The following is a 27,500-nucleotide window of genomic DNA, read 5'->3' as shown; positions in this document are numbered from 1 at the left end:
CTCCTATGACGGTGACAATATTGGTGACCTGGCCGTGGATTTCTCCATTGTGTGGGACGGCGAGTTCATCATCGATAAGCCTGCGAGCATCAAAGGTACAACCAATAAGAACCAAGTTGATCGGATCACCAGCCGGGTGATTTTTGGCAATGTTCCCTGCTGAACCTCGCGGCCGTGCAGTCCCGTGCATTCCGCTCAGCGGCTTATAAAAAAAATCATTTATGGGATGTGGGCGTCGCTGGCAAGGCCCAGCATTTATTGCCCATCCCGAATCGCCCTGGAGAAGGTGGTGGTGAGCCGCCTTCTTGAACCGCTGCAGTCCGTGTGGTGAAGGTGCTCCCACAGCGCTGTTAGGGAGGGAGTTCCAGGATTTTGACCCAGCGACGATGAAGGAACGGCCGATATATTTCCAAGTCAGGATGGTGTGTGACTTGGAGGTGAACATAAGAACATAAGAAATAGGAGCAGGAGTCGGCCATTCGGCCCCTCGAGCCTGCTCCGCCATTCAATGAGACCATGGCTGATCTTCTGCCTCAGATCCATTCACCGGCCCTATTGCCATATCCCTTGATGCCCTTACTAGTCAGAAACCTATCGACTTCTGTTTCGAATATACCCAATGACTGAGCCGCCACAGCCTCTGGGGTAGTAGAGAATTCCAAAGATTCACCACCCTCTGTGTGAAGAAATTCCTCCTCATCTCAGTCCTGAATGGCCTACCCTTATCCTGAGGCTGTGGCCCCTGGTTCTAGACTCCCCAGCCAAGGGAAACATTCTCCCAGCATCCACCCTATCAAGCCCTGTAATAATTTTGTATGCTTCAATGAGATCCCCTCTCATTCTTCTGAATTCAAGAGAATACAGGCCTAGCTTACTCGATCTCTTCTCATACGACAGTCCCACCATCCCAGGAATCAATCTCGTGAACCTTTGTTGCACTCCCTCTCTGGCAAGTATATCCTTCCTTAGGTAAGGAGACCAAAATTGTACACAGTACTCCAGGTGTGGTCTCACCAAGGCCCTATATAATTGGAGTAAGACTTCTTTACTCCTGTACTCAAATCCTCTTGTTTAGAAGAATGAGAGGGGATCTCATTGAAACTTATAAAATTCTAACAGGACTAGACAGACTAGATGCAGGAAGGATGTTCCCGATGGTCGGGGAGTCCAGAACCAGGGGTCACAGTCTAAGGATAAGGGGTAAGCCATTTAGGACAGAGATGAGGAGGAATTTCTTCACCCAGAGAGTGGTGAACCTGTGGAATTCTCTACCACAGAAGGCAGTTGAGGCCAATTCATTAAATATATTCAAGAAGGAGTTGGATATATTTCTTAAGGCTAAAGGGATCAAGGGATATGGGGAGAAGGCAGGGACAGGGTACTGAGTTTGGATGATCAGCCATGATCTCACTGAATGGCGGAGCAGGCTCGAGGGGCCGAATGGCCTACTCCTGCTCCTATCTTCTATGTTTCGATGTTTCCTTAGGTAAGGAGACCAAAATTGTACACAGTACTCCAGGTGTGGTCTCACCAGGGCCCTATATAATTGGAGTAAGACTTCTTTACTCCTGTACTCAAATCCTCTTGTAATGAAGGCCAGCATACCATTTGCCTTCCTAATGGCTTGCTGCACCTGCACATTCACTTTCAGTGACTCATGTACAGGGACACCCAGGTCCCCTTTGAGCATCTGCATTCCCCAATCTTTCACCATTTAGGAAATACTCTGCCTTTCTGTTTTTTCCACCAAAGTGGATAACTTCACATTTATCCTCATTATATTGGACAATGAAATGCTGAGCCCGGGTTGTAACTGGTGGAAGGGGATCTCAAAGCAAATGTGTCTCCACCGGCTCAGAGGGCTGACCTGCGTTTCTATCAGGTCGGGGATCAGTTCACTTGTGTTTATGGTGATAAAATAATCAGTTTAAGTGCCTGGTTGTTTTGTTAATATTATTCTTATGGCATTTGTATGTATCTTTGATGTACTATGATTTATTGGTATTTATATAGTGTGCTTAATGTAGTGACCCGTCCCAAGGCACATCACAACAGTGTTATAGAACAAAATCAGACACCGGTCCACATAAGGAGATATTAGGGCAGGCGACCAAAAGCTTGGTCAAAGAGGTCGGTTTTAAGGAGCGTCTTAAAGGAGGAGAGAGAGAGGCGGAGAGGTTTAGGGAGGGAATTCCAGAGCATTCGTAACCATCTTCAGCCCGAAGTGCCGAGTGGATGAGCCATATCGGCCTCCTCCTGAGGTCTCCACCATCACAGAAGCCAGTCTTCAGCCAATTCGATTCACTCCACGTGATATCAAGAAACGGCTGAGCGCACTGGATACAGCAAAGGCTCTGGGCCCCGACAACATCCCAGCTATCGTGCTGAAGACTTGTGCTCCAGAACTAGCCGCGCCTCTAGCCAAGCTGTTCCAGTGCAGCTACAACACTGGCATCTATCCGACAATGTGGAAAACTGTCCAGGTATGTCCTGTCCACGAAAAACAGGACAAATCCAACCCGGCCAATTACCGCCCCATCAGTCTATTCTCAATCATCAGCAAAGTGATGGAAGGTGTCATCGACAGTGCTATCAAGCGGCACTTACTCGCCAATAACCTGCTCACTGATGCCCAGTTTGGGTTCCATCAGGACCACTCGGCTCCCGACCTCATTACAGCCTTGGTCCAAACATGGACAAAGGAGCTGAATTCCAGAGGTGAGGCGAGAGTGAGTGCCCTTGACATCAAGGCAGCATTTGACCGAGTCTGGCATCAAGGAGCCCTAGTAAAACTGGGAATTGGGGGGGAAAACGCTCCACTGGCTGGAGTCATACCTAGCACAAAGGAAGATGGTTGTGGTGGTTGGAGGGCAATCATCACAGCCCCAGGACATCGCTGCAGGAGTTCCTCAAGGCAGTGTCCTCGGCCCAACCATCTTCAGCTGCTTCATCAATGACCTTCCCCCCAACATAAGGTCAGAAATGGGGATGTTCGCTGATGACTGCACAGTGTAATGGTAAAGGGAGGGGGTGGGGGGTGATGGGTGGACGGGGGGCAGCAGAGTTTCTGAGTGACGGATTGTCCTTCCTTTCTCCCCCCCCTGCCCCCCCGCCAGCCCTCCTGTACAACTGCTCAGTCCAGCGGGAGAGCTGCGGCCTGTGCCTGAAGGCCGAGCCCAGGTTCGAGTGCGGCTGGTGCGTGCCCGAGCGGAAGTGCCGCCTGCGCCAGCACTGCGCGGCGCCCGACTTCAACTGGATGGCCCAGAGCGGCCGCAAAATCCGCTGCACCCACCCGCGGGTCGCCAAGGTAAGGGCCGACCCCCCCACTTCTTTATTTTTTTATTGTTGTTGTTAACGGGCGGCGACCTTGACCACAAGCCACGGCCCACCCACTTCCCCCCTGGGGCCTTCCCCTCGTCCGGTCGCGCAGGAGCGGTACAAGCACGGAAAACGGGCCGCTTTCGGCCCAGGGTCGGAGCAGGCGGGAACTAACGTAATAAAACTCACTATGCACTTCGTTTGAGTATAAAGCCAGGCTTTAATCAACTTGTTTCAGAACATGGAGGTCTAGTTGTACTTCACTAGTTCCTTGTCTTACAAAATGTCCCCGGGCAAGCTGGGGCCCACGCCCGAGTATTTATACTCCTTGGACAGCGCCACCAGCTGGCCATCCAGCGTTATTTCATGAGTAGTTTCTTGATGAATGATGAGATTTATAACAGGAGCCGTGGGGCAGAACGGAACGAGAGGAGACTCGGGGGTTAAAAAAGGGGGAGTGGCTTAGACGGGGCAGCCGCAGTCTTCCACAGGGATCGGCGCTTCAACCATCAGAAAAACACGTGCGGGAGAAAGGAATAGAAGGATACGGTGATGGGGTGAGATGAAGAGGGGGCAGGAGGAGGCTCGTGTGGAGCAGGAACACCGGCACGGAGCAGAGGGGACAGAATGGCCTGTTTCTGGGCTGTGAGCCGGGAGGCAAAGGCCGGAATGGTACCAGGGATGAGGGACTTCAGTGATGTGGAGAGACTGGAGAAGCTGGGGTTGTTCTCCTTAGAGCAGAGAAGGTTAAGGGGAGATTGACCAGAATGGTACCAGGGATGAGGGACTTCAGTGATGTGGAGAGACTGGAGAAGCTGGGGTTGTTCTCCTTAGAGCAGAGAAGGTTAAGGGGAGATTGACCAGAATGGTACCAGGGATGAGGGTCTTCAGTGGCGTGGAGAGACTGGAGAAGCTGGGGTTGTTCTCCTTAGAGCAGAGAAGGTTAAGTGGAGATTGACCAGAATGGTCCCAGGGATGAGGGACTTCAGTGATGTGGAGAGACTGGAGAAGCTGGGGTTGTTCTCCTTAGAGCAGAGAAGGTTAAGGGGAGATTGACCAGAATGGTACCAGGGATGAGGGACTTCAGTGATGCGGAGAGACTGGAGAAGCTGGGGTTGTTCTCCTTAGAGCAGAGAAGGTTAAGGGGAGATTGATCAGAATGGTATCAGGGATGAGGGACTTCAGTGATGTGGAGAGACTGGAGAAGCTGGGGTTGTTCTCTTTAGAGCAGAGAAGGTTAAGGGGAGATTGACCAGAATGGTACCAGGGATGAGGGACTTCAGTGATGTGGAGAGACTGGAGAAGCTGGGGTTGTTCTCCTTAGAGCAGAGAAGGTTAAGGGGAGATTGACCAGAATGGTACCAGGGATGAGGGACTTCAGTGATGCGGAGAGACTGGAGAAGCTGGGGTTGTTCTCCTTAGAGCAGAGAAGGTTAAGGGGAGATTGATCAGAATGGTTCCAGGGATGAGGGACTTCACTTATGTGGAGAGACTGGAGACGCCAATAGAGGTCTTTAAGATTATGACGGGGTTTCGATAGGGTAGACGTAGAGAAGATGTCTCCACTTGTGGGGGAGACCAGAACTAGGGGCCGTCAATATAAGAGAGTCACTAATAAATCCAATCGGGAATTCAGGAGAAACTTCTTCACCCAGAGAGGGGTGAGAATGTGGAACTCGCTACCACAGGGAGTGGTCGAGGCGAATAGCGTCGATGCATTTAAGGGGGAGCTGGATAAACACATGAGCGAGAAAGGAATGGAAGGATATGGTGATGGGGTGAGATGAAGAGGGGCGGGAGGAGACTTGTGTGGAGCAGGAACACCGGCACGGAGCAGAGGGGCCGAATGGCCTGTTTCTGTGCTGTGAATACTCTGCAACATAAGAACATAACAAATAGCAGCAGGAGTCGACCACTTGGCCCCTCGAGCCTGCTCCGCCATTCAATGAGATCACGGCTGATCTTGGGCTCAAAGCCACTTCCCCGCCCGCTCCCCATAACCCTTCACTCCCTTATCTTGTAAAAATCCGTCTATCTCCACCTTAAATGTATTTAATGACCCAGCCTCCACGGCTCTCCGGGGCAAAGAATTCCACAGATTTACGACCCTCTGAGAGAAGAAATTCCTCCTCATCTCAGTTCTAAAACTGTGCCCCCGAGTTCTAGATTTCCCCACGAGGGGAAACATCCTCTCTGCATCTACCCTGTCGAGCCCCCTCAGTATCTTACATGTTTCAATAAGATCACCTCTCATTCTTCTAAACTCCAATCAGTATAGGCCCAACCTGCTCAACCTTTCCTCATAAGTCAACCCCTTCATCTCCGGAATCAACCTCGTGAATCGTCTCTGAACTGCCTCCAATGCAAGTATATCCTTCCTTAAATAAGGAGACCAAAACTGTACGCAGTACTCCAGGTGTGGTCTCACCAACGCCCTGTACAGTTGTAGCAGGACTTCCCTACTTTTATACTCCATCCCCCTTGCAATAAAGGCCAACATCTTCTCTACGTCTACCCATTCATAATCTTCAAGACCTCTATCGGGTCACCCCTCGGCCTTCCCCTTTCCAGAGAAAAGAGCCCCAGCCTGTTCAGTCTTTCCTGAGACATATACAAGAAATTATATTTCTCATTTCTCATCTCCCTCACTAACACCATCCCCCCGCCGTCCAATCCATTGAGGCCAATTCATTAAATATATTCAAGAAGGAGTTGGATATATTTCTTGAGGCTAAAGGGATCAAGGGATATGGGGAGAAGGCAGGGACAGGGTACTGAATTTGGATGATCAGCCATGATCTCATTGAATGGCGGAGCAGGCTCGAGGGGCCGAATGGCCTACTCCTGCTCCTATCTTCTATGTTTCTGTGTACTGAGGGAACACCGCACTGTCGGAGGGGCGGTACTGAGGGAGCACAGGAGCAAGGATGTCTTGCTGCAGTTGTACAGGGCCTTGGTGAGACCACACCTTGAGTATTGTGTGCAGTTTTGGTCGCCTTATCTGAGGAAGGACGTTCTTGCCATGGAGGGAGTGCAGCGAAGATTCACCAGACTGATACCTGGGATGGCAGGAATGACGTATGAGGAGAGATTGGGTCGATTGGGCTTATACTCGCTGGAGTTTAGAAGAATGAGAGGGGATCTCATTGAAACTTATAAAATTCTAACAGGACTGGACAGACTAGATGCAGGAAGGATGTTCCCGATGGCCGGGGAGTCCAGAACCAGGGGTCACAGTCTAAGGATAAGGGGTAAGCCATTTAGGACAGAGATGAGGAGGAATTTCTTCACCCAGAGAGTGGTGAACCTGTGGAATTCTCTACCACACAAGGCAGTTGAGGCCAATTCATTAAACATATTCAACAAGGAGTTGGATATGTTTCATGAGGCTAAAGGGATCAAGGGATATGGGGAGAAAGCAGGGACAGGGTACTGAATTTGGATGATCAGCCATGATCTCATTGAATGGCGGAGCAGGTTCGAGGGGCCGAATGGCCTACTCCTGCTCCTATCTTCTATGTTTCTATCCTCTCCCGGAGACGCTGACTCTCGTGGGGGTGCGGCCCTCAGTCCCTCCCCCAAAGGGTGAGCCCAGACGGACGGATATTCGACCGCAGACCCGGCCCGACCGCCCCCTCATGTCCAGGTGCACTTTTCAAGCAGAAGTCACTGGACAGGAGGTGGGGAACCCTGAAAACAACAACCGAAAATGCTGGAAACACTCAGCAGGTCAGGGCAACATCCGTGGAGAGAGAAACTGAGTCAACGGTTCAGGTCTGGGACCCTTCATCAGAAATAGAGAAGGTTAGAGATGTAACAGGTGCAAGTGCAGAGACGGGGAAGGAGGGAGGGGAGGAAGGAATTGAAGGAACAGTCTGCGCTAGGGTAGGAGACAGGACAGATTAAATGTTGCAAATGGGGATGGCTGAATCATAAACAGCCTGAAAAATGGGGGCAGGGGTTATTGTCTGAAATTGTTGAACACTATGTTGAGTTCAGAAGGCGGTAAAGTGCCCAATCGAAAGACGGAGAGGTCAGAGTGGAAGTGGAGCGGAGAATTAAAGTGACAGGCGACCGGAAGCTTGGGGTCCCCCTTACGGACTGAACGGAGGGTGTTCCGCAAAGCGGTCGTCCAATCTGCGTTTGGTCTCCCCAGTGTAGAGGAGACCGCATCGTGAGCAGCGAATACAGTATACTACAGGAAACTCTTCTTTATCCGGTGTCGACGGGACCGGCGTGGTGCCGGTTTATCAAAAAGTCTGGATTACAGAGAGTTATAGTTAAAAGGTACGAGAGCCCCGTACACAGCAACAAATCCAGGCTTCCCTGTTGCTTAGCAACAGGTGCAAGAAGCCCAGCCACAGAGCAAGCGTCCCTGTTGCTTAGCAACAAGTGCAGGAACCCCCGATTACACAGCCAAGAATCAAGAAACTGCCACTAATATGAAGAAAAACTTCACTGAACCTACTCCTGAATTTTGCCGGTTAACCGAGATTGCCGGTTGTTTGGGTGCTGGTAAATCGAGAGTTTCCTGTAGATTGCAAGAAGTACAAGTAAATCGCTGTTTCACCCTGGAAGGGGTGTTTGGGGGACCCTGGACAGTGGGGAAGGGAGGAGGTAAAAGGGCAGGTCTTGCATCTCCTGCGCTTGCACGGGAAGGTGCCGGGCGAAAGGGGAAGGGCGGTTGGGGGTAATTGAGGAGTGGACCAGGGTGCCGCGGAGGGAGCAGTCCCTTCGGCATGCTGAAAGGGGAGTGGAGGGGAGGGGAAGAGGCGTTTGACCCTTCTTCCCTAACCGGAGATTCCGAGTCTAATGTGTGTGTCCCTTCCCTCTGGAAAATCTCGAGGTCAGCGAGCTACGCTCAGGCCAGGGATCTTTCGCGCCTGTATGGGACAACCCAGGTTCTGTCAAACGCGTAACTCATTCACTTCCGGGACATGGGTTTCAGCACCTCAACTTAGAAGAGGTTGTCCTGGCCATCCTTTGAATCTAAGCAGGTAAATGTACCTAACCCGTGCTGTACCTGCCCTGGGAGTGTTTGATGGGACAGTGTAGAGGGAGCTTTACTCTGTACCTAACCCGTGCTGTACCTGCCCTGGGAGTGTTTGATGGGACAGTGCAGAGGGAGCTTTACTCTGTATCTAACCCGTGCTGTACCTGCCCTGGGAGTGTTTGATGCGGACAGTGTAGAGCGAGCTTTACTCTGTATCTAACCCGTGCTGTACCTGCCCTGGGAGTGTTTGATGGGGACAGTGTAGAGGGAGCTTTAATCTGTATCTAACCCGTGCTGTACCTGCCCTGGGAGTGTTTGATGGGACAGTGTAGAGGGAGCTTTACTCTGTATCTAACCCGTGCTGTACCTGCCCTGGGAGTGTTTGATGGGACAGTGTAGAGGGAGCTTTACTCTGTATCTAACCCGTGCTGTACCTGCCCTGGGAGTGTTTGATGGGGACAGTGTAGAAGGAGCTTTACTCTGTATCTAACCCGTGCTGTACCTGCCCTGGGAGTGTTTGATGGAGACAGTGTAGAGGGAGCTTTACACTGTATCTAACCCATGCTGTACCTGCCCTGGGAGTGTTTATTGGAGACAGTGTAGAGGGAGCTTTACTCTGTATCTAACCCCGTGCTGTACCTGCCCTGGGAGTGTTTGATGGGGACAGTGTAGAGGGAGCTTTACTCTGTATCTAACCCATGCTGTACCTGCCCTGGGAGTGTTTGATGGGACAGTGTAGAGGGAGCTTTACTCTGTATCTAACCCGTGCTGTACCTGCCCTGGGAGTGTTTGATGGGGACAGTGTAGACGGAGCTTTACTCTGTATCTAACCCGTGCTGTACCTGCCCTGGGAGTGTTTGATGGGACAGTGTAGAGGGAGCTTTACTCTGTATCTAACCCGTGCTGTATCTGCCCTGGGAGTGTTTGAGGGGACAGTGTAGAGGGAGCTTTACTCTGTATCTAACCCGTGCTGTACCTGCCCTGGGAGTGTTTGATGGGGACAGTGTAGAGGGAGCTTTACTCTGTATCTAACCCGTGCTGTACCTGCCCTGGGAGTGTTTGATGGGGACAGTGTAGAGGGAGCTTTACTCTGTGTCTAACCCGTGCTGTACCTGCCCTGGGAGTGTTTGATGGGACAGTGTAGAGGGAGCTTTACTCTGTATCTAACCCCGTGCTGTACCTGCCCTGGGAGTGTTTGATGGGACAGTATAGAAGGAGCTTTACTCTGTATCTAACCCGTGCTGTACCTGCCCTGGGAGTGTTTCATGGGGACAGTGTAGAGGGAGCTTTACTCTGCATCTAACCCGTGCTGTCCCTGCCCTGGGAGTGTTTGATGGGACAGTGTAGAGGGAGCTCCACTCTGTATCTAACCCGTGCTGTACCTGCCCTGGGAGTGTTTGATGGGACAGTGTAGAGGGAGCTTTACTCTGTATCTAACCCGTGCTGTACCTGCCCTGGGAGTGTTTGATGGGGACAGTGTAGAGGGAGTTTTACTCTGTATCTAACCCGTGCTGTACCTGCCCTGGGAGTGTTTGATGGGGACAGTGTGGAGGGAGCTTTACACTGCATCTAACCCGTGCTGTACCTGCCCTGGGAGTGTTTGATGGGGACAGTGTAGAGGGAGCTTTACTCTGTATCTAACCCCGTGCTGTACCTGCCCTGGGAGTGTTTGATGGGACAGTGTAGAGGGAGCTTGACTCTGTATCTAATCCCATGCTGTACCTGCCCTGGGAGTGTTTGATGGGACAGGGTAGAGGGAGCTTTACTCTGTATCTAACCCCGTGCTGTACCTGCCCTGGGAGTGTTTGATGGGACAGTGTAGAGGGAGCTTTACCCTGTATCTAACCTGTGCTGTACCAGCCCTGGGAGTGTTTGATGGGACAGTGTAGAGGGAGGTTTACTCTGTATCTAACCCGTGCTGTAACTGCCCTGGGAGTGTTTGATGGGGACAGTGTAGAGGGAGTTTTACTCTGTATCTAACCCGTGCTGTACCTGCCCTGGGAGTGCTGGATGCGACAGTGTAGAGGGAGCTTTACTCAGTATCTAACCCTGTGCTGTACCTGCCCTGGGAGTGTTTGATGGGGACAGTGTAGAGGGAGCTTTACTCTCTATCTAACCCGTGCTGTACCTGCCCTGGGAGTGTTTGAAACCTTGCGAGTGTTGTGTCCTGTGTTGCAGTTCCACCCAATGACTGGGCCGAAGGAAGGTGGGACCAGGGTGACTATCCATGGAGATAATCTGGGCCTCCACTTTCGGGAAATTGCCTATGGTGTCCGGATTGCTGGGGTTAAGTGCAGCCCGATATCCAGCGAATATGTCAGTGCAGAACGGTGAGTCCTGATTGGGAACAATAACATTTATCGCGGCGAGTTGTTGCGATCTGGAACGCGCTGCCTGAAGGGCGGTGGGAGCAGATTCAATAGTAACTTTCAAAAGGGAATTGGAGAAATACTTGAAGGGGGAAAATTGCAGGGCTGTGGGGAATGAGCAGGAGAGTGAGATTAATGTGATAGCAGTACCAGGGGTCCTGTTTATTCAGGGTAAGGGTCACTGTACACAGTCCCTGTTTATTCAGGGTAAGGGTCACTGTACACGGACCCTGTTTATTCAGGGTAAGGGTCACTGAACCGGCTCCCTGTTTATTCAGGGTAAGGGTCACTGTACACGGACCCTGTTTATTCAGGGTAAGGGTCACTGAACCGGGTCCCTGTTTATTCAGGGTAAGGGTAACTGTACACGGTCCCTGTTTATTCAGGGTAAGGGTCACTGTACAGGGTTCCTGTTTATTCAGGGTAAGGGTCACTGTACACGGACCCTGTTTATTCAGGGTAAGGGTCACTGAACCGGGTCCCTGTTTATTCAGGGTAAGGGTCACTGTACAGGGTCCCTGTGTATTCAGGGTAAGGGTCACTGTACACGGTCCCTGTTTATTTAGGGTAAGGGTTACTGTACACGGTCCCTGTTTATTCAGGGTAAGGGTCACTGTACACGGTCCCTGTTTATTCAGGGTAAGGGTCACTGTACACGGTCCCTGTTTATTCAGGGTAAGGGTCACTGTACAGGGTCCCTGTTTATTCAGGGTAAGGTTCACTGTATAGGGTCCCTGTTTATTCAGGGTATGGGTCACTGTACAGGGTCCCTGTGTATTCAGGGTAAGGGTCACTGTACAGGGTCCCTGTTTATTCAGGGTAAGGGTCACTGTACAGGGTCCCTGTTTATTCAGGGTAAGGGTCACTGTACAGGGTCCCTGTTTATTCAGGGTAAGGGTCACTGTACAGTATCCCTGTTTATTCAGGGTAAGGGTCACTGTACACGGACCCTGTTTATTCAGGGTAAGGGTCACTGTACATGGTCCCTGTTTATTCAGGGTAAGGGTCACTGTACAGGGTCCCTGTTTATTCAGGGTAAGGGTCACTATACAGGGTCCCTGTTTATTCAGGGTCAGGGTCACTGTACAGGGTTCCTGTTTATTCAGGGTAAGGGTCACTGTACACGGTCCCTGTGTATTCAGGGTAAGGGTCACTATACAGGGTCCCTGTTTATTCAGAGTAAGGGTCACTGTACGCGGTCCCTGTTTATTCAGAGTAAGGGTCACTGTACAGGGTCCCTGTTTATTCAGGGTAAGGGTCACTGTACAGGGTCCCTGTTTATTCAGGATAAGGGTCACTGTACACGGTCCCTGTTTATTCAGGGTAAGGGTCACTGTACACGGTCCATGTTTATTCAGGGTAAGGGTCACGGTACACGGTCCCTGTTTATTCAGGGTAAGAGTCACTGTACACGGTCCCTGTTTATTCAGGGTAAGGGTCACTGTACACGGTCCCTGTTTATTCAGGGTAAGAGTCACTGTACAGGGTACCTGTTTATTCAGGGTAAGGGTCACTGTACACGGTCCCTGTGTATTCAGGGTAAGGGTCACTGTACACGGTCCCTGTTTATTCAGGGTAAGGGTCACTGTACACGGTCCCTGTTTATTCAGGGTAAGGGTCACTGTACACAGACCCTGTTTATTCAGGGTAAGGATCCATGTACACGGTCCCTGTGTATTCAGGGTAAGGGTCACTATACAGGGTCCCTGTTTATTCGGAGTAAGTGTCACTGTACACGGTCCCTGTTTATTCAGAGTAAGGGTCACTGTACAGGGTCCCTTTTTATTCAGGGTAAGGGTCACTGTACACGGTCCCTGTTTATTCAGGGTAAGGGTCACTGTACACGGTCCCTGTTTATTCAGGGTAAGGGTCACTGTACACGGTCCCTGTTTATTCAGGGTAAGTGTCACTGTACACGGACCCTGTTTATTCAGGGTAAGGGTCACTGTACACAGTCCCTGTTTATTCAGGGTAAGGGTCAAGGTACAAGGACCATGTTTACTCAGGGTAAGGGTCACTGTACACGGTCCCTGTTTATTCAGGGTAAGGGTCACTGTACAGGGACCCTGTTTATTCAGGGTAAGGGCCACGGTACACGGACCCTGTTTATTCAGGGTAAGGGTCACTGTACACGGTCCCTGTTTATTCAGGGTAAGGGTCACGGTACACGGTCCCTGTTTATTCAGGGTAAGGGTCACTGTACACGGTCCCAGTTTATTCAGGGTAAGGGTCACTGTACAGGGTACCTGTTTATTCAGGGTAAGGGTCACTGTACACGGTCCCTGTGTATTCAGGGTAAGGGTCACTGTACAGGTCCCTGTGTATTCAGGGTAAGGGTCACTGTACACGGTCACTGTTTATTCAGGGTAAGGGTCACTGTACACAGACCCTGTTTATTCAGGGTAAGGGTCACTGTACACGGTCCCTGTTTATTCAGGGTAAGGGTCACTGTACACGGTCCCTGTTTATTCAGGGTAAGGGTCACCGTAAACGGTCCCTGTTTATTCAGGGCAAGGGTCTCTGTACAGGGTCCCTGTTTATTCAGGGTAAGGGTCACTGTACACGGTCCCTGTTTATTCAGGGTAAGGGTCACTGTACAGGGTCCCTGTTTATTCAGGGTAAGGGTCACTGTACAGGGTCCCTGTTTATTCAGGGTAAGGGTCACTGTACAGGGTCCCTGTTTATTCAGGGTAAGGGTCACTGTACAGTATCCCTGTTTATTCAGGGTAAGGGTCACTGTACACGGACCCTGTTTATTCAGGGTAAGGGTCACTGTACAGGGTCCCTCTTTATTCAGGGTAAGGGTCACTGTACACGGTCCCTGTTGATTCAGGGTAAGGGTCACTGTACACGGTCCCTGTTTATTCAGGGTAAGGGTCACTGTACATGGTCCCTGTTTATTCAGGGTAAGGGTCACTGTACAGGGTCCCTGTTTATTCAGGGTAAGGGTCACTATACAGGGTCCCTGTTTATTCAGGGTAAGGGTCACTGTACAGGGTCCCTGTTTATTCAGGGTAAGGGTCACTGTACACGGTCCCTGTGTATTCAGGGTAAGGGTCACTGTACAGGGTCCCTGTTTATTCAGGGTAAGGGTCACTATACAGGGTCCCTGTTTATTCAGGGTAAGGGTCACTGTACAGGGTCCCTGTTTATTCAGGGTAAGGGTCACTGTACACGGTCCCTGTGTATTCAGGGTAAGGGTCACTATACAGGGTCCCTGTTTATTCAGAGTAAGGGTCACTGTACGCGGTCCCTGTTTATTCAGAGTAAGGGTCACTGTACAGGGTCCCTGTTTATTCAGGGTAAGGGTCACTGTACAGGGTCCCTGTTTATTCAGGATAAGGGTCACTGTACACGGTCCCTGTTTATTCAGGGTAAGGGTCACTGTACACGGTCCATGTTTATTCAGGGTAAGGGTCACGGTACACGGTCCCTGTTTATTCAGGGTAAGAGTCACTGTACACGGTCCCTGTTTATTCAGGGTAAGGGTCACTGTACACGGTCCCTGTTTATTCAGGGTAAGAGTCACTGTACAGGGTACCTGTTTATTCAGGGTAAGGGTCACTGTACACGGTCCCTGTGTATTCAGGGTAAGGGTCACTGTACACGGTCCCTGTTTATTCAGGGTAAGGGTCACTGTACACGGTCCCTGTTTATTCAGGGTAAGGGTCACTGTACACAGACCCTGTTTATTCAGGGTAAGGATCCATGTACACGGTCCCTGTGTATTCAGGGTAAGGGTCACTATACAGGGTCCCTGTTTATTCGGAGTAAGGGTCACTGTACACGGTCCCTGTTTATTCAGAGTAAGGGTCACTGTACAGGGTCCCTGTTTATTCAGGGTAAGGGTCACTGTACACGGTCCCTGTTTATTCAGGGTAAGGGTCACTGTACATGGTCCCTGTTTATTCAGGGTAAGGGTCACTGTACACGGTCCCTGTTTATTCAGGGTAAGTGTCACTGTACACGGACCCTGTTTATTCAGGGTAAGGGTCACTGTACACAGTCCCTGTTTATTCAGGGTAAGGGTCAAGGTACACGGACCATGTTTATTCAGGGTAAGGGTCACTGTACACGGTCCCTGTTTATTCAGGGTAAGGGTCACTGTACAGGGACCCTGTTTATTCAGGGTAAGGGCCACGGTACACGGACCCTGTTTATTCAGGGTAAGGGTCACTGTATACGGTCCCTGTTTATTCAGGGTAAGGGTCACGGTACACGGTCCCTGTTTATTCAGGGTAAGGGTCACTGTACACGGTCCCAGTTTATTCAGGGTAAGGGTCACTGTACAGGGTACCTGTTTATTCAGGGTAAGGGTCACTGTACACGGTCCCTGTGTATTCAGGGTAAGGGTCACTGTACAGGTCCCTGTGTATTCAGGGTAAGGGTCACTGTACACGGTCCCTGTTTATTCAGGGTAAGGGTCACTGTACACAGACCCTGTTTATTCAGGGTAAGGGTCACTGTACACGGTCCCTGTTTATTCAGGGTAAGGGTCACTGTACACGGTCCCTGTTTATTCAGGGTAAGGGTCACCGTAAACGGTCCCTGTTTATTCAGGGCAAGGGTCTCTGTACAGGGTCCCTGTGTATTAAGGGTAAGGGTCACTGTACACGGTCCCTGTTTATTCAGGGTAAGGGTCACTGTACAGGGTCCCTGTTTATTCAGGGTAAGGGTCACTGTACACCGTCCCTGTTTATTCAGGGTAAGGGTCACTGTACACGGTCCCTGTTTATTCAGGGTAAGGGTCACTGTACACGGTCCCTGTTTATTCAGGGTAAGGGTCACTGTACACGGTCCCTGTTTATTCAGGGTAAGGGTCACTGCACACGGACCCTGTTTATTCAGGGTAAGGGTCACTGTACAGGGTCCCTATTTATTCAGGGTAAGGGTCACTGTACAGGGTCCCTGTGTATTCAGGGTAAGGGTCACTGTACACGGTCCCTGTTTATTCAGGGTAAGGGTCACTGTACACGGTCCCTGTTTATTCAGGGTAAGGGTCACTGTACACAGACCCTGTTTATTCAGGGTAAGGATCCATGTACACGGTCCCTGTGTATTCAGGGTAAGGGTCACTATACAGGGTCCCTGTTTATTCGGAGTAAGGGTCACTGTACACGGTCCCTGTTTATTCAGAGTAAGGGTCACTGTACAGGGTCCCTGTTTATTCAGGGTAAGGGTCACTGTACACGGTCCCTGTTTATTCAGGGTAAGGGTCACTGTACATGGTCCCTGTTTATTCAGGGTAAGGGTCACTGTACACGGTCCCTGTTTATTCAGGGTAAGTGTCACTGTACACGGACCCTGTTTATTCAGGGTAAGGGTCACTGTACACAGTCCCTGTTTATTCAGGGTAAGGGTCAAGGTACACGGACCATGTTTATTCAGGGTAAGGGTCACTGTACACGGTCCCTGTTTATTCAGGGTAAGGGTCACTGTACAGGGACCCTGTTTATTCAGGGTAAGGGCCACGGTACACGGACCCTGTTTATTCAGGGTAAGGGTCACTGTATACGGTCCCTGTTTATTCAGGGTAAGGGTCACGGTACACGGTCCCTGTTTATTCAGGGTAAGGGTCACTGTACACGGTCCCAGTTTATTCAGGGTAAGGGTCACTGTACAGGGTACCTGTTTATTCAGGGTAAGGGTCACTGTACACGGTCCCTGTGTATTCAGGGTAAGGGTCACTGTACAGGTCCCTGTGTATTCAGGGTAAGGGTCACTGTACACGGTCCCTGTTTATTCAGGGTAAGGGTCACTGTACACAGACCCTGTTTATTCAGGGTAAGGGTCACTGTACACGGTCCCTGTTTATTCAGGGTAAGGGTCACTGTACACGGTCCCTGTTTATTCAGGGTAAGGGTCACCGTAAACGGTCCCTGTTTATTCAGGGCAAGGGTCTCTGTACAGGGTCCCTGTGTATTAAGGGTAAGGGTCACTGTACACGGTCCCTGTTTATTCAGGGTAAGGGTCACTGTACAGGGTCCCTGTTTATTCAGGGTAAGGGTCACTGTACACCGTCCCTGTTTATTCAGGGTAAGGGTCACTGTACACGGTCCCTGTTTATTCAGGGTAAGGGTCACTGTACACGGTCCCTGTTTATTCAGGGTAAGGGTCACTGTACACGGTCCCTGTTTATTCAGGGTAAGGGTCACTGCACACGGACCCTGTTTATTCAGGGTAAGGGTCACTGTACAGGGTCCCTATTTATTCAGGGTAAGGGTCACTGTACAGGGTCCCTGTGTATTCAGGGTAAGGGTCACTGTACAGGGTCCCTGTATATTCAGGGTAAGGTTCACTGTACAGGGTCCCTGTGTATTCAGGGTAAGGGTCACTGTACAGGGTCCCTGCGTATTCAGAGTAAGGGTCACTGTACAGGGACCCTGTTTATTCAGAGTAAGGGTCACTGTACACGGTCCCTGTATATTCAGAGTAAGAGTCACTGCCCTTGTCCCTCTAGGTGGAAGAGGTCGCGGGTTTGGGAGGTGCTGCCGAAGAAGCCTTGGCGAGTTGCTGCAGTGCATCTTGTAGATGGTCCACACTGCAGCCACGGTGCGCCGGTGGTGGAGGGAGTGAATGTTTAAGGTGGTGGATGGGGTGCCGATCAAGCGGGCTGCTTTGTCCTGGATGGTGTCGAGATTCTTGAGTGTTGTTGGAGCTGCACTCATCCAGGCAAGTGGAGAGTATTCCATCACACTCCTGACTTGTGCCTTGTAGATGGTGGAAAGGCTTTGGGGAGTCAGGAGGTGAGACACTCACCGCAGAATACCCAGCCTGTGAAGTAAGGGACACAGTCATAGTTTATTCAGGGTAGGGGGGTACTGTACCCCTGTATCTGGCCGGTGTCTGTATGGGCGGTGTCTGTATGGGCAGTACCCGGTGTCTGTATGGGCAGTGCCTGGTGTCTGTATGGGCAGTGCCCGGTGTCTGTATGGGCAGTGCCTGGTGTCTGTATGGTCAGTGCCTGGTGACTGTGTGGGCAGTGCCCGGTGTCTGTATGGTCAGTGCCTGGTGACTGTGTGGGCAGTGCCCGGTGTCTGTGTGGGCAGTGACAGTTCTACAGTCCGGCCGGTTCTGAGCACTCTCTCTCTCTCTCTCTCAACACAGCATTGTGTGCGAGATGGATGACGCTTTCTCCTCACACCCCACCCCAGGGCCTGTGGAGCTGTGTGTGGGGGACTGCAGTCCCAATTACAGGACCAAGTCACAGCAGATCTATACCTTTGTGGTGCGTATACCTCCCCAAACCCTCAGCCTCGTCTCTTAGTGTTTCCGCTTAACTCCCCTCCCCCTCTCTCCCCTTCTCTCTCTCTCACCCCCCTCTCCCCCAGCGCTCTCTCACCACCTCTCTCTCCCCCTCTCTCTCGCTCTCTCTCACCCCCTCTCTCCCCCTCTCTCTCCCCATCTCCCGCTCTCTCTCCCCATCTCCCGCTCTCTCTCCCCATCTCCCGCTCTCTCTTCCTCACTCCCCCTCCCTCTCTCTCTCCCCCTCTCTCTCACCCCCTCTCTCTCCCTCTCCCCTCTCTCTCCCCCCTCTCTCTCTCCCCCCCTCAAGCTCCCCCTCTCTCTCTCCTTCTCTCTCCCCGTCTCTGTGCCCCCCTCTCTCTCCCGCTCTCCCTCCGCTTCTCTCCCCCTCTCTCACTCCCTCTCTCCCTCGCTCCCTCTCTCTCCCCCAGTGTTATGCAGTGACAGACCTGTACCCACCAGTACTGTACCCCAGTGTTATACAGTGACAGACCTGTACCCACCAGTACTGTACCCCAGTGTTATACAGTAACAGACCTGTACCCACCATTACTGTACCCCAGTGTTATACAGCGACAGACCTGTACCCACCAGTACTGTACCCCAGTGTTATACAGTGACAGACCTGTACCCACCAGTACTGTACCCCAGTGTTATACAGTGACAGACCTGTACCCACCAGTACTGTACCCCAGTGTTATACAGTGACAGACCTGTACCCACCAGTACTGTACCCCAGTGTTATACAGTGACAGACCTGTACCCACCAGTACTGTACCCCAGTGTTATACAGTGACAGACCTGTACCCACCAGTACTGTACCCCAGCGTTATACAGTGACAGACCTGTACCCACCAGTACTGTACCCCAGTGTTACACAGTGACAGACGTGTACCCACCAGTGCTGTACCCGTGTTATACAGTGACAGACCTGTACCCACCAGTACAGTACCCCAGTGTTATACAGTGACAGACCTGTACCCACCAGTACTGTACCCCAGTGTTATACAGTGACAGACCTGTACCCACCAGTACTGTACCCCAGTGTTATACAGTAACAGACCTGTACCCACCAGTACTGTACCCCAGTGTTATACAGTGACAGGCCTGTACCCACCAGTACTGTACCCCAGTGTTATACAGTGACAGACCTGTACCCAGCAGTACTGTACCAGTGTTATACAGTGACAGACCGGTACCCACCAGTACTGTACCCCAGTGTTATACAGTGACAGACCTGTACCCACCAGTACTGTACCCCAGTGTTATACAGCGACAGACCTGTACCCACCAGTACTGTACCCCAGTGTTATACAGTGACAGACCTGTACCCACCAGTACTGTACCCCAGTGTTATACAGCGACAGACCTGTACCCACCAGTACTGTACCCCAGTGTTATAGTGACAGACCAGTACCCACCAGTGCTGTACACCAGTGTTATACAGCGACAGACCTGTACCCACCAGTACTGTACCCCAGTGTTATACAGTGACAGACCTGTACCCACCAGTACTGTACCCCAGTGTTATACAGTGACAGACCTGTACCCACCAGTACTGTACCCCAGTGTTATACAGTGACAGACCTGTACCCACCAGTACTGTACCGCAGTGTTATACAGTGACAGACCTGTACCCACCAGTACTGTACCCCAGTGTTATACAGTGACAGACCTGTCCCCAACAGTACTGTACCCCAGTGTTATATAGTGACAGACCTGTACCCACCAGTACTGTACCCCAGTGTTATACAGTGACAGACCTGTACCCACCAGTACTGTACCCCAGTGTTATACAGTGACAGACCTGTACCCACTAGTACTGTACCCGTGTTATACTGTGACAGACCTGTACCCATCAGTACTGTACCCCAGTGTTAGTGACAGACCTGTACCCACCAGTACTGTACCCCAGTGTTACACAGTGACAGACCTGTACCCACCAGTACTGTACCCCAGTGTTATACAGTGACAGACCTGTACCCACCAGAACTGCACCCCAGTGTAATACAGTGACAGACCTGTACCCACCAGTACTGTGCCCCAGTGTTATACAGCGACAGACCTGTACCCACCAGTACTGTACCCCAGTGTTATACACTGACAGACCTGTACCCACCAGTACTGTACCCCAGTGTTATACAGTGACAGACCTGCACCCACCAGTACTGTACCAGTGTTATATACAGTGACAGACCTGTACCCACCAGTACTGTACCCCAGTGTTATACAGTGACAGACCTGTACACACCAGTACTGTACCCCAGTGTTATACAGTGACAGACCTGTGCCGACCAGTACTGTACCCCAGTGTTATACAGAGACAGACCTGTACCCACCAGTACTGTACCCCAGTGTTATACAGTGACAGACCTGTGCCGACCAGTACTGTACCCCAGTGTTATACAGTGACAGACCTGTCCCCACCAGTACTGTACCCCAGTGTTGTACAGTGACAGACCTGTACCCACCAGTACTGTACCCCAGTGTTATACAGTGACAGACCTGTACCCACCAGTACTGTACCCCAGTGTTATACAGAGACAGACCTGTACCCACCAGTACTGTCCTCCAGTGTTATACAGTGACAGACCTGTACCCACCAGTACTGTACCCCAGTGTTATACAGTGACAGACCTGTACCCACCAGTACTGTACCCCAGTGTTATACAGTGACAGACCTGTACCCACCAGTACTGTACCACAGTGTTATACAGTGACAGACCTGTACCCACCAGTACTGTACCCCAGTGTTATACAGCGACAGACCTGTACCCACCAGTACTGTGCCCCAGTGTTATACAGTGACAGACCTGTACCCACCAGTACTGTACCCCAGTGTTAGACAGTGACAGACCTGTACCCACCAGTACTGTACCCCAGTGTTATACAGTGACAGACCTGTACCCAGCAGTACTGTACCCCAGTGTTATACAGGGACAGGCCTGTACCCACCAGTACTGTACCCCAGTGTTATACAGTGACAGACCTGTACCCACTACTACTGTACCCCAGTGTTATACAGCGACAGACCTGTACCCACCAGTACTGTACCCCAGTGTATACAGCGACAGACCTGTACCCACCAGTACTGTACCCCAGTGTTATACAGTGACAGACCTGTACCCACCAGTACTGTACCCCAGTGTTATACAGTGACAGACCTGTACCCACCAGTACTGTACCCCAGTGCTTTACAGTGACAGACCTGTACCTACCAGTACTGTACCCCAGTGTTATACAGTGACAGACCTGTACCCACCAGTACTGTGCCCCAGTGTTATACAGTGACAGACCTGTACCCACCAGTACTGTACCCCAGTGTTATACAGAGACAGACCTGTACCCACCAGTACTGTACCCCAGTGTTATACAGTGACAGACCTGTACCCACCAGTACTGTACCCCAGTGTTATACAGTGACAGACCTGCACCCAGCAGTACTGTACCAGTGTTATACAGTGACAGACCTGCACCCACCAGTGCTGTACCCCAGTGTTATACAGAGACAGACCTGTACCCACCAGTACTGTACCCCAGTGTTATACAGAGACAGACCTGTACCCACCAGTACTGTACCCCAGTGTTATACAGAGACAGACCTGTACCCACCAGTACTGTACCCCAGTGTTATACAGTGACAGACCTGTACCCACCAGTACTGTACCCCAGTGTTTTACAGTGACAGACCTGTACCCACCAGGACTGTACTGCAGTGTTATACAGTGACAGACCTGTACCCACCAGTGCTGGACACCAGTGTTATACAGTGACAGACCTGTACCCACCAGTACTGTACCCGTGTTATACAGTGACAGACCTGTACACACCAGTACTGTACTCCAGTGTTATACAGTGACAGACCTGTACCCACCAGTACTGTACACGTGTTATACAGTGACAGACCTGTACCCACCAGTACTGGACCCCAGTGTTATACAGTGACAGTCCTGTACCCACCAGTACTGTACCCCAGTGTTATACAGTGACAGACCTGTCCCCACCAGTACTGTACCCCAGTGTTATACACCGACAGACCTGTACCCACCAGTACTGTACCCCAGTGTTATACAGTGACAGGCCTGTACCCACCAGCACTGTACCCCAGTGTTATACAGTGACAGACCTGTACCCACCAGTACTGTACCCCAGTGTTATACAGTGACAGACCAGTACCCACCTGTACTGTACCCCAGTGTTATACACTGACAGACCTGTACCCACCAGTACTGTACCCCAGTGTTATACAGTGACAGACCTGTACCCACCAGTACTGTACCCCAGTGTTATACAGTGACAGACCTGTCCCCACCAGTACTGTACCCCAGTGTTATACAGTGACAGACCTGTACCCACCAGTACTGTACCCCAGTGTTATACAGTGACAGACCTGTACCCACTAGTACTGTACCCGTGTTATACTGTGACAGACCTGTACCCATCAGTACTGTACCCCAGTGTTAGTGACAGACCTGTACCCACCAGTACTGTACCCCAGTGTTACACAGTGACAGACCTGTACCCACCAGTACTGTACCCCAGTGTTATACAGTGACAGACCTGTACCCACCAGAACTGCACCCCAGTGTAATACAGTGACAGACCTGTACCCACCAGTACTGTGCCCCAGTGTTATACAGCGACAGACCTGTACCCACCAGTACTGTACCCCAGTGTTATACACTGACAGACCTGTACCCCAGTGTTATACAGTGACAGACCTGCACCCACCAGTACTGTACCAGTGTTATATACAGTGACAGACCTGTACCCACCAGTACTGTACCCCAGTGTTATACAGTGACAGACCTGTACACACCAGTACTGTACCCCAGTGTTATACAGTGACAGACATGTACCCACCAGCACTGTACCCCAGTGTTATACAGTGACAGACCTGTACCCACCAGAGCTGTACCCCAGTGTTATACAGAGACAGACCTGTACCCACCAGTACTGTACCCCAGTGTTATACAGTGACAGACCTGTACCCACCAGTACTGTACCCCAGTGTTATACAGTGACAGACCTGCACCCACCAGTACTGTACCAGTGTTATATACAGTGACAGACCTGTACCCACCAGTACTGTACCCCAGTGTTATACAGTGACAGACCTGTACCCACCAGTACTGTACCCCAGAGTTATACAGTGACAGACCTGTACCCACCAGCACTGTACTCCAGTGTTATACAGTGACAGACCTGTACCCACCAGTACTGTACCCCAGTGCTATACAGTGACAGACCTGTACCCACCAGTACTGTACCCCAGTGTTATACAGTGATAGACCTGTACCCACCAGTACTGTACCCCAGTGTTATACAGTGACAGACCTGCACCCACCAGTACTGTACCCCAGTGTTATACAGTGACAGACCTGTACCCACCAGTACTGTACCCCAGTGTTATACAGTGACAGACCTGTACCCACCAATACTGTACCCCAGTGTTATACAGTGACAGACTTGTACCCACCGGTACTGTGCCCCAGTGTTATACAGTGACAGACCTGTACCCACCAGTACTGTACCCCAGTGTTATACAGAGACAGACCTGTACCCACCAGTACTGTACCCCAGTGTTATACAGTGACAGACCTGTACCCACCAGCACTGTACCCCTGTGTTATACAGTGACAGACCTGTACCCACCAGTACTGTACCCCAGTGTTATACAGTGACAGACCTGTACCCACCAGTACTGTACCCCAGTGTTATACAGTGACAGACCTGTACCCACCAGTACTGTACCCCAGTGTTATACAGTGACAGACCTGTACCCACCAGTACTGTACCCCAGTGTTATACAGTGACAGACCTGCACCCACCAGTACTGTACCAGTGTTATATACAGTGACAGACCTGTACCCACCAGTACTGTACCCCAGTGTTATACAGTGACAGACCTGTACCCACCAGCACTGTACTCCAGTGTTATACAGTGACAGACCTGTACCCACCAGTACTGTACCCCAGTGCTATACAGTGACAGACCTGTACCCACCAGTACTGTACCCCAGTGTTATACAGTGACAGACCTGTACCCACCAATACTGTACCCCAGTGTTATACAGTGACAGACTTGTACCCACCGGTACTGTGCCCCAGTGTTATACAGTGACAGACCTGTACCCACCAGTGCTGTACACCAGTGTTATACAGTGACAGACCTGTACCCACCAGTACTGTACCCCAGTGTTACACAGTGACAGACCTGTGCGCACCAGTACAGTACCCCAGTGTTATACAGTGACAGACCTGTACCCACCAGTACTGTACCCCAGTGTTATACAGTGACAGACCTGTACCCACCAGTACTGTGCCCCAGTGTTATACAGTAACAGACCTGTACCCACCAGTACTGTACCCCAGTGTTATACAGTGACAGACCTGTATCCACCAGTACTGTACCCGTGTTATACAGTGACAGACCTGTACCCACCAGTACTGTACTCCAGTGTTATACAGTGACAGACCTGTACCCACCAGTACTGTACACGTGTTATACAGTGACAGACCTGTACCCACCAGTACTGTACCCCAGTGTTATACAGTGACAGACCTGTCCCCACCAGTACTGTACCCGTGTTATACAGTGACAGACCTGTACCCACCAGTACTGTACCCCAGTGTTATACAGTGACAGACCAGTACCCACCAGTACTGTACCCCAGTGTTATACAGTGACAGACCTGTACCCACCAGTACTGTACCCCAGTGTTATACAGTGACAGACCTGTACCCACTAGTACTGTACCCCAGTGTTATACAGTGACAGACCTGTACCCACCAGTACTGTACCCCAGTGTTATACAGTGACAGACCTGTACCCACCAGTACTGTACCGCAGTGTTAGTGACAGACCTGTACCCACCAGTTCTGTACCCCAGTGTTATACAGTGACAGACCTGTACCCACCAGTACTGTACCCCAGTGTTAGTGACAGACCTGTACCCACCAGTACTGTACCCCAGTGTTATACAGTGACAGACCTGCACCCACCAGTACTGTACCCCAGTGTTATACAGTGACAGACCTGTACCCACCAGAACTGCACCCCAGTGTAATACAGTGACAGACCTGTACCCACCAGTAATGTGCCCCAGTGTTATACAGCGACAGTCCTGTACCCACCAGTACTGTACCCCAGTGTTATACAGTGACAGACCTGTACCCACCAGTACTGTACCCCAGTGTTATACAGTGACAGACCTGTACCCACCAGTACTGTACCCCAGTGTTATACAGTGACAAACCCGTACCCACCAGTACTGTACCCCAGTGTTATACAGTGACAGACCTGTACACACCAGTACTGTACCCCAGTGTTATACAGTGACAGACCTGTACCCACCAGTACTGTACCCCAGTGTTATACAGTGACAGACCTGTACCCACCAGTACTGCACCCCAGTGTTATACAGTGACAGACCTGTACCCACCAGTACTGTACCCCAGTGTTAGTGACAGACCTGTACCCACCAGTACTGTACCCCAGTGTTATACAGTGACAGACCTGTACCCACCAGTACTGTACCCCAGTGTTATACAGTGACAGAGCTGTACCCACCAGTACTGTACCCCAATGTTATACAGTGACAGACCTGTACCCACCAGTATTGTACCCCAGTGTTATACACTGACAGACCTGTACCCACCAGTATTGTACCCGTGTTATACAGTGACAGACCTGTACCCACCAGTACTGTACCCCAGTGTTATACAGTGACAGACCTGTACCCACCAGTACTGCACCCCAGTGTTATACAGTGACAGACCTGTACCCACCAGTACTGTACCCCAGTGTTAGTGACAGACCTGTACCCACCAGTACTGTACCCCAGTGTTATACAGTGACAGACCTGTACCCACCAGTACTGTACCCCAGTGTTATACAGTGACAGACCTGTACCCACCAGTACTGTACCCCAGTGTTATACAGTGACAGAGCTGTACCCACCAGTACTGTACCCCAGTGTTATACAGTGACAGACCTGTACCCACCAGTACTGTACCCCAGTGTTAGTGACAGACCTGTACCCACCAGTACTGTACCCCAGTGTTATACAGTGACAGACCTGTACCCACCAGTACTGTACCCCAGTGTTATACAGTGACAGAGCTGTACCCACCAGTACTGTACCCCAATGTTATACAGTGACAGACCTGTACCCACCAGTACTGTACCCCAGTGTTATACTGTGACAGACCTGTACCCACCAGTACTGTACCCGTGTTATACAGTGGCAGACCTCTACCCACCAGTACTGTAACATCTTATTCTCCTGTATTCTAGACCCCGAGCTTCAGCAAGGTCCGCCCTGCGAGAGGCCCAGCCTCAGGCGGGACGCGGCTGACCATCTTCGGAAGAAACCTGGATGCTGGGAGTTCTGTCAATGCGTCCGTGGGAGGAGGGGAGTGTCAGTTCATCAGGTACATGTCAGTTAACAGACTGAGATCCCTTTACACATCTTCAAACCGATTCATAGAATCACACAGCACAGGAGGAGGCCATTCGGCCCATCGTGCCTGTGCCGGCTCTTTGAACGAGCTCTCCAATTAGTCCCACTCCCCCCTGCTCTTTCCCCACAGCCCGGCACATTTTTCCCCTTCAAGTATTTCTCCAATTCCACCTTTTGAAAGTTACTATTGAATCTGCTCCCACTGCCCTTTCAGGCAGCGCATTCCAGATCACAACAACTCGCTGCGTAAAAAACATTCTCCTCATCTCCCTTCTGGTTCTTTTACCGATTATCTTCAATCTGTGTCCTCTGGTCACCGACCCTCCTGACACTGGAAACAGTTTCTCCTTATTTACTCCATCAAAACCCTTCATGATTTTGAACACCTCTATTAAATCTCCCCTTAACCTTCTCTGCTCTAAGGAGAACAACCCCAGCTTCTCCAGTCTCTCCACATCACTGAAGTCCCTCATCCCCGGTACCATTCTGATCAATCTCCCCTTAACCTTCTCTGCTCTAAGGAGAACAACGCCAGCTTCTCCAGTCTCTCCACATCACTGAAGTCCCTCATCCCTGGTACCATTCTGGTCAATCTCCCCTTAACCTTCTCTGCTCTAAGGAGAACAACCCCAGCTTCTCCAGTCTCTCCACATCACTGAAGTCCCTCATCCCTGGTAGCATTCTAGACAATTTCCCCTTAACCTTCTCTGCTCTAAGGAGAACAATCCCAGCTTCTCCAGTCTCTCCACATCACTGAAGTCCCTCATCCCTGGTACCATTCTGGTCAATCTCCCCTTAACCTTCTCTGCTCTAAGGAGAACAACCCCAGCTTCTCCAGTCTCTCCACATCACTGAAGTCCCTCGTCCCTGGTACCATTCTGGTCAATCTCCCCTTAACCTTCTCTGCTCTAAGAAGAACAACCCCAGCTTCTCCTGTCTCTCCACATCACTGAAGTCCCTCATCCCTGGTACCATTCTGGTCAATCTCCCCTTAACCTTCTCTGCTCCAAGGAGAACAACCCCAGCTTCTCCAGTCTCTCCACATCACTGAAGTCCCTCATCCCTGGTACCATTCTGGTCAATCTCCCCTTAACCTTCTCTGCTCTAAGA

General features: G+C 51.0%; 1 protein-coding gene across 1 annotated transcript in view; it reads left to right on the top strand.

Annotated features, from left to right (window-relative positions):
• LOC147086787 (plexin A3-like) overlaps window positions 1–27,500 on the top strand; it is a 220,182-nt gene that overhangs the window by 190,373 nt on the left and 2,309 nt on the right. The window contains exons 10-14 of the mRNA XM_085978971.1: window positions 1–95; window positions 3,117–3,307; window positions 10,490–10,641; window positions 17,788–17,908; window positions 26,225–26,361. The exon at window positions 1–95 is cut by the window's left edge and continues 2 nt beyond it. Of these exons, the coding sequence (XP_085835097.1) occupies window positions 1–95; window positions 3,117–3,307; window positions 10,490–10,641; window positions 17,788–17,908; window positions 26,225–26,361 (696 nt within the window). The remainder of the gene's footprint in view (window positions 96–3,116; window positions 3,308–10,489; window positions 10,642–17,787; window positions 17,909–26,224; window positions 26,362–27,500) is intronic.

The sequence above is a fragment of the Somniosus microcephalus genome, unplaced genomic scaffold, assembly GCF_052327205.1.
Source record: "Somniosus microcephalus isolate GS21.2 unplaced genomic scaffold, FLI_Smic_1.0 unresolved_chr7, whole genome shotgun sequence".
NCBI classification, from domain to species: Eukaryota; Metazoa; Chordata; class Chondrichthyes; order Squaliformes; family Somniosidae; genus Somniosus; species Somniosus microcephalus.
The sequence above is the reverse complement of the archived record's forward strand: the minus strand, read 5'-3'. Positions and strand labels throughout refer to the sequence as shown.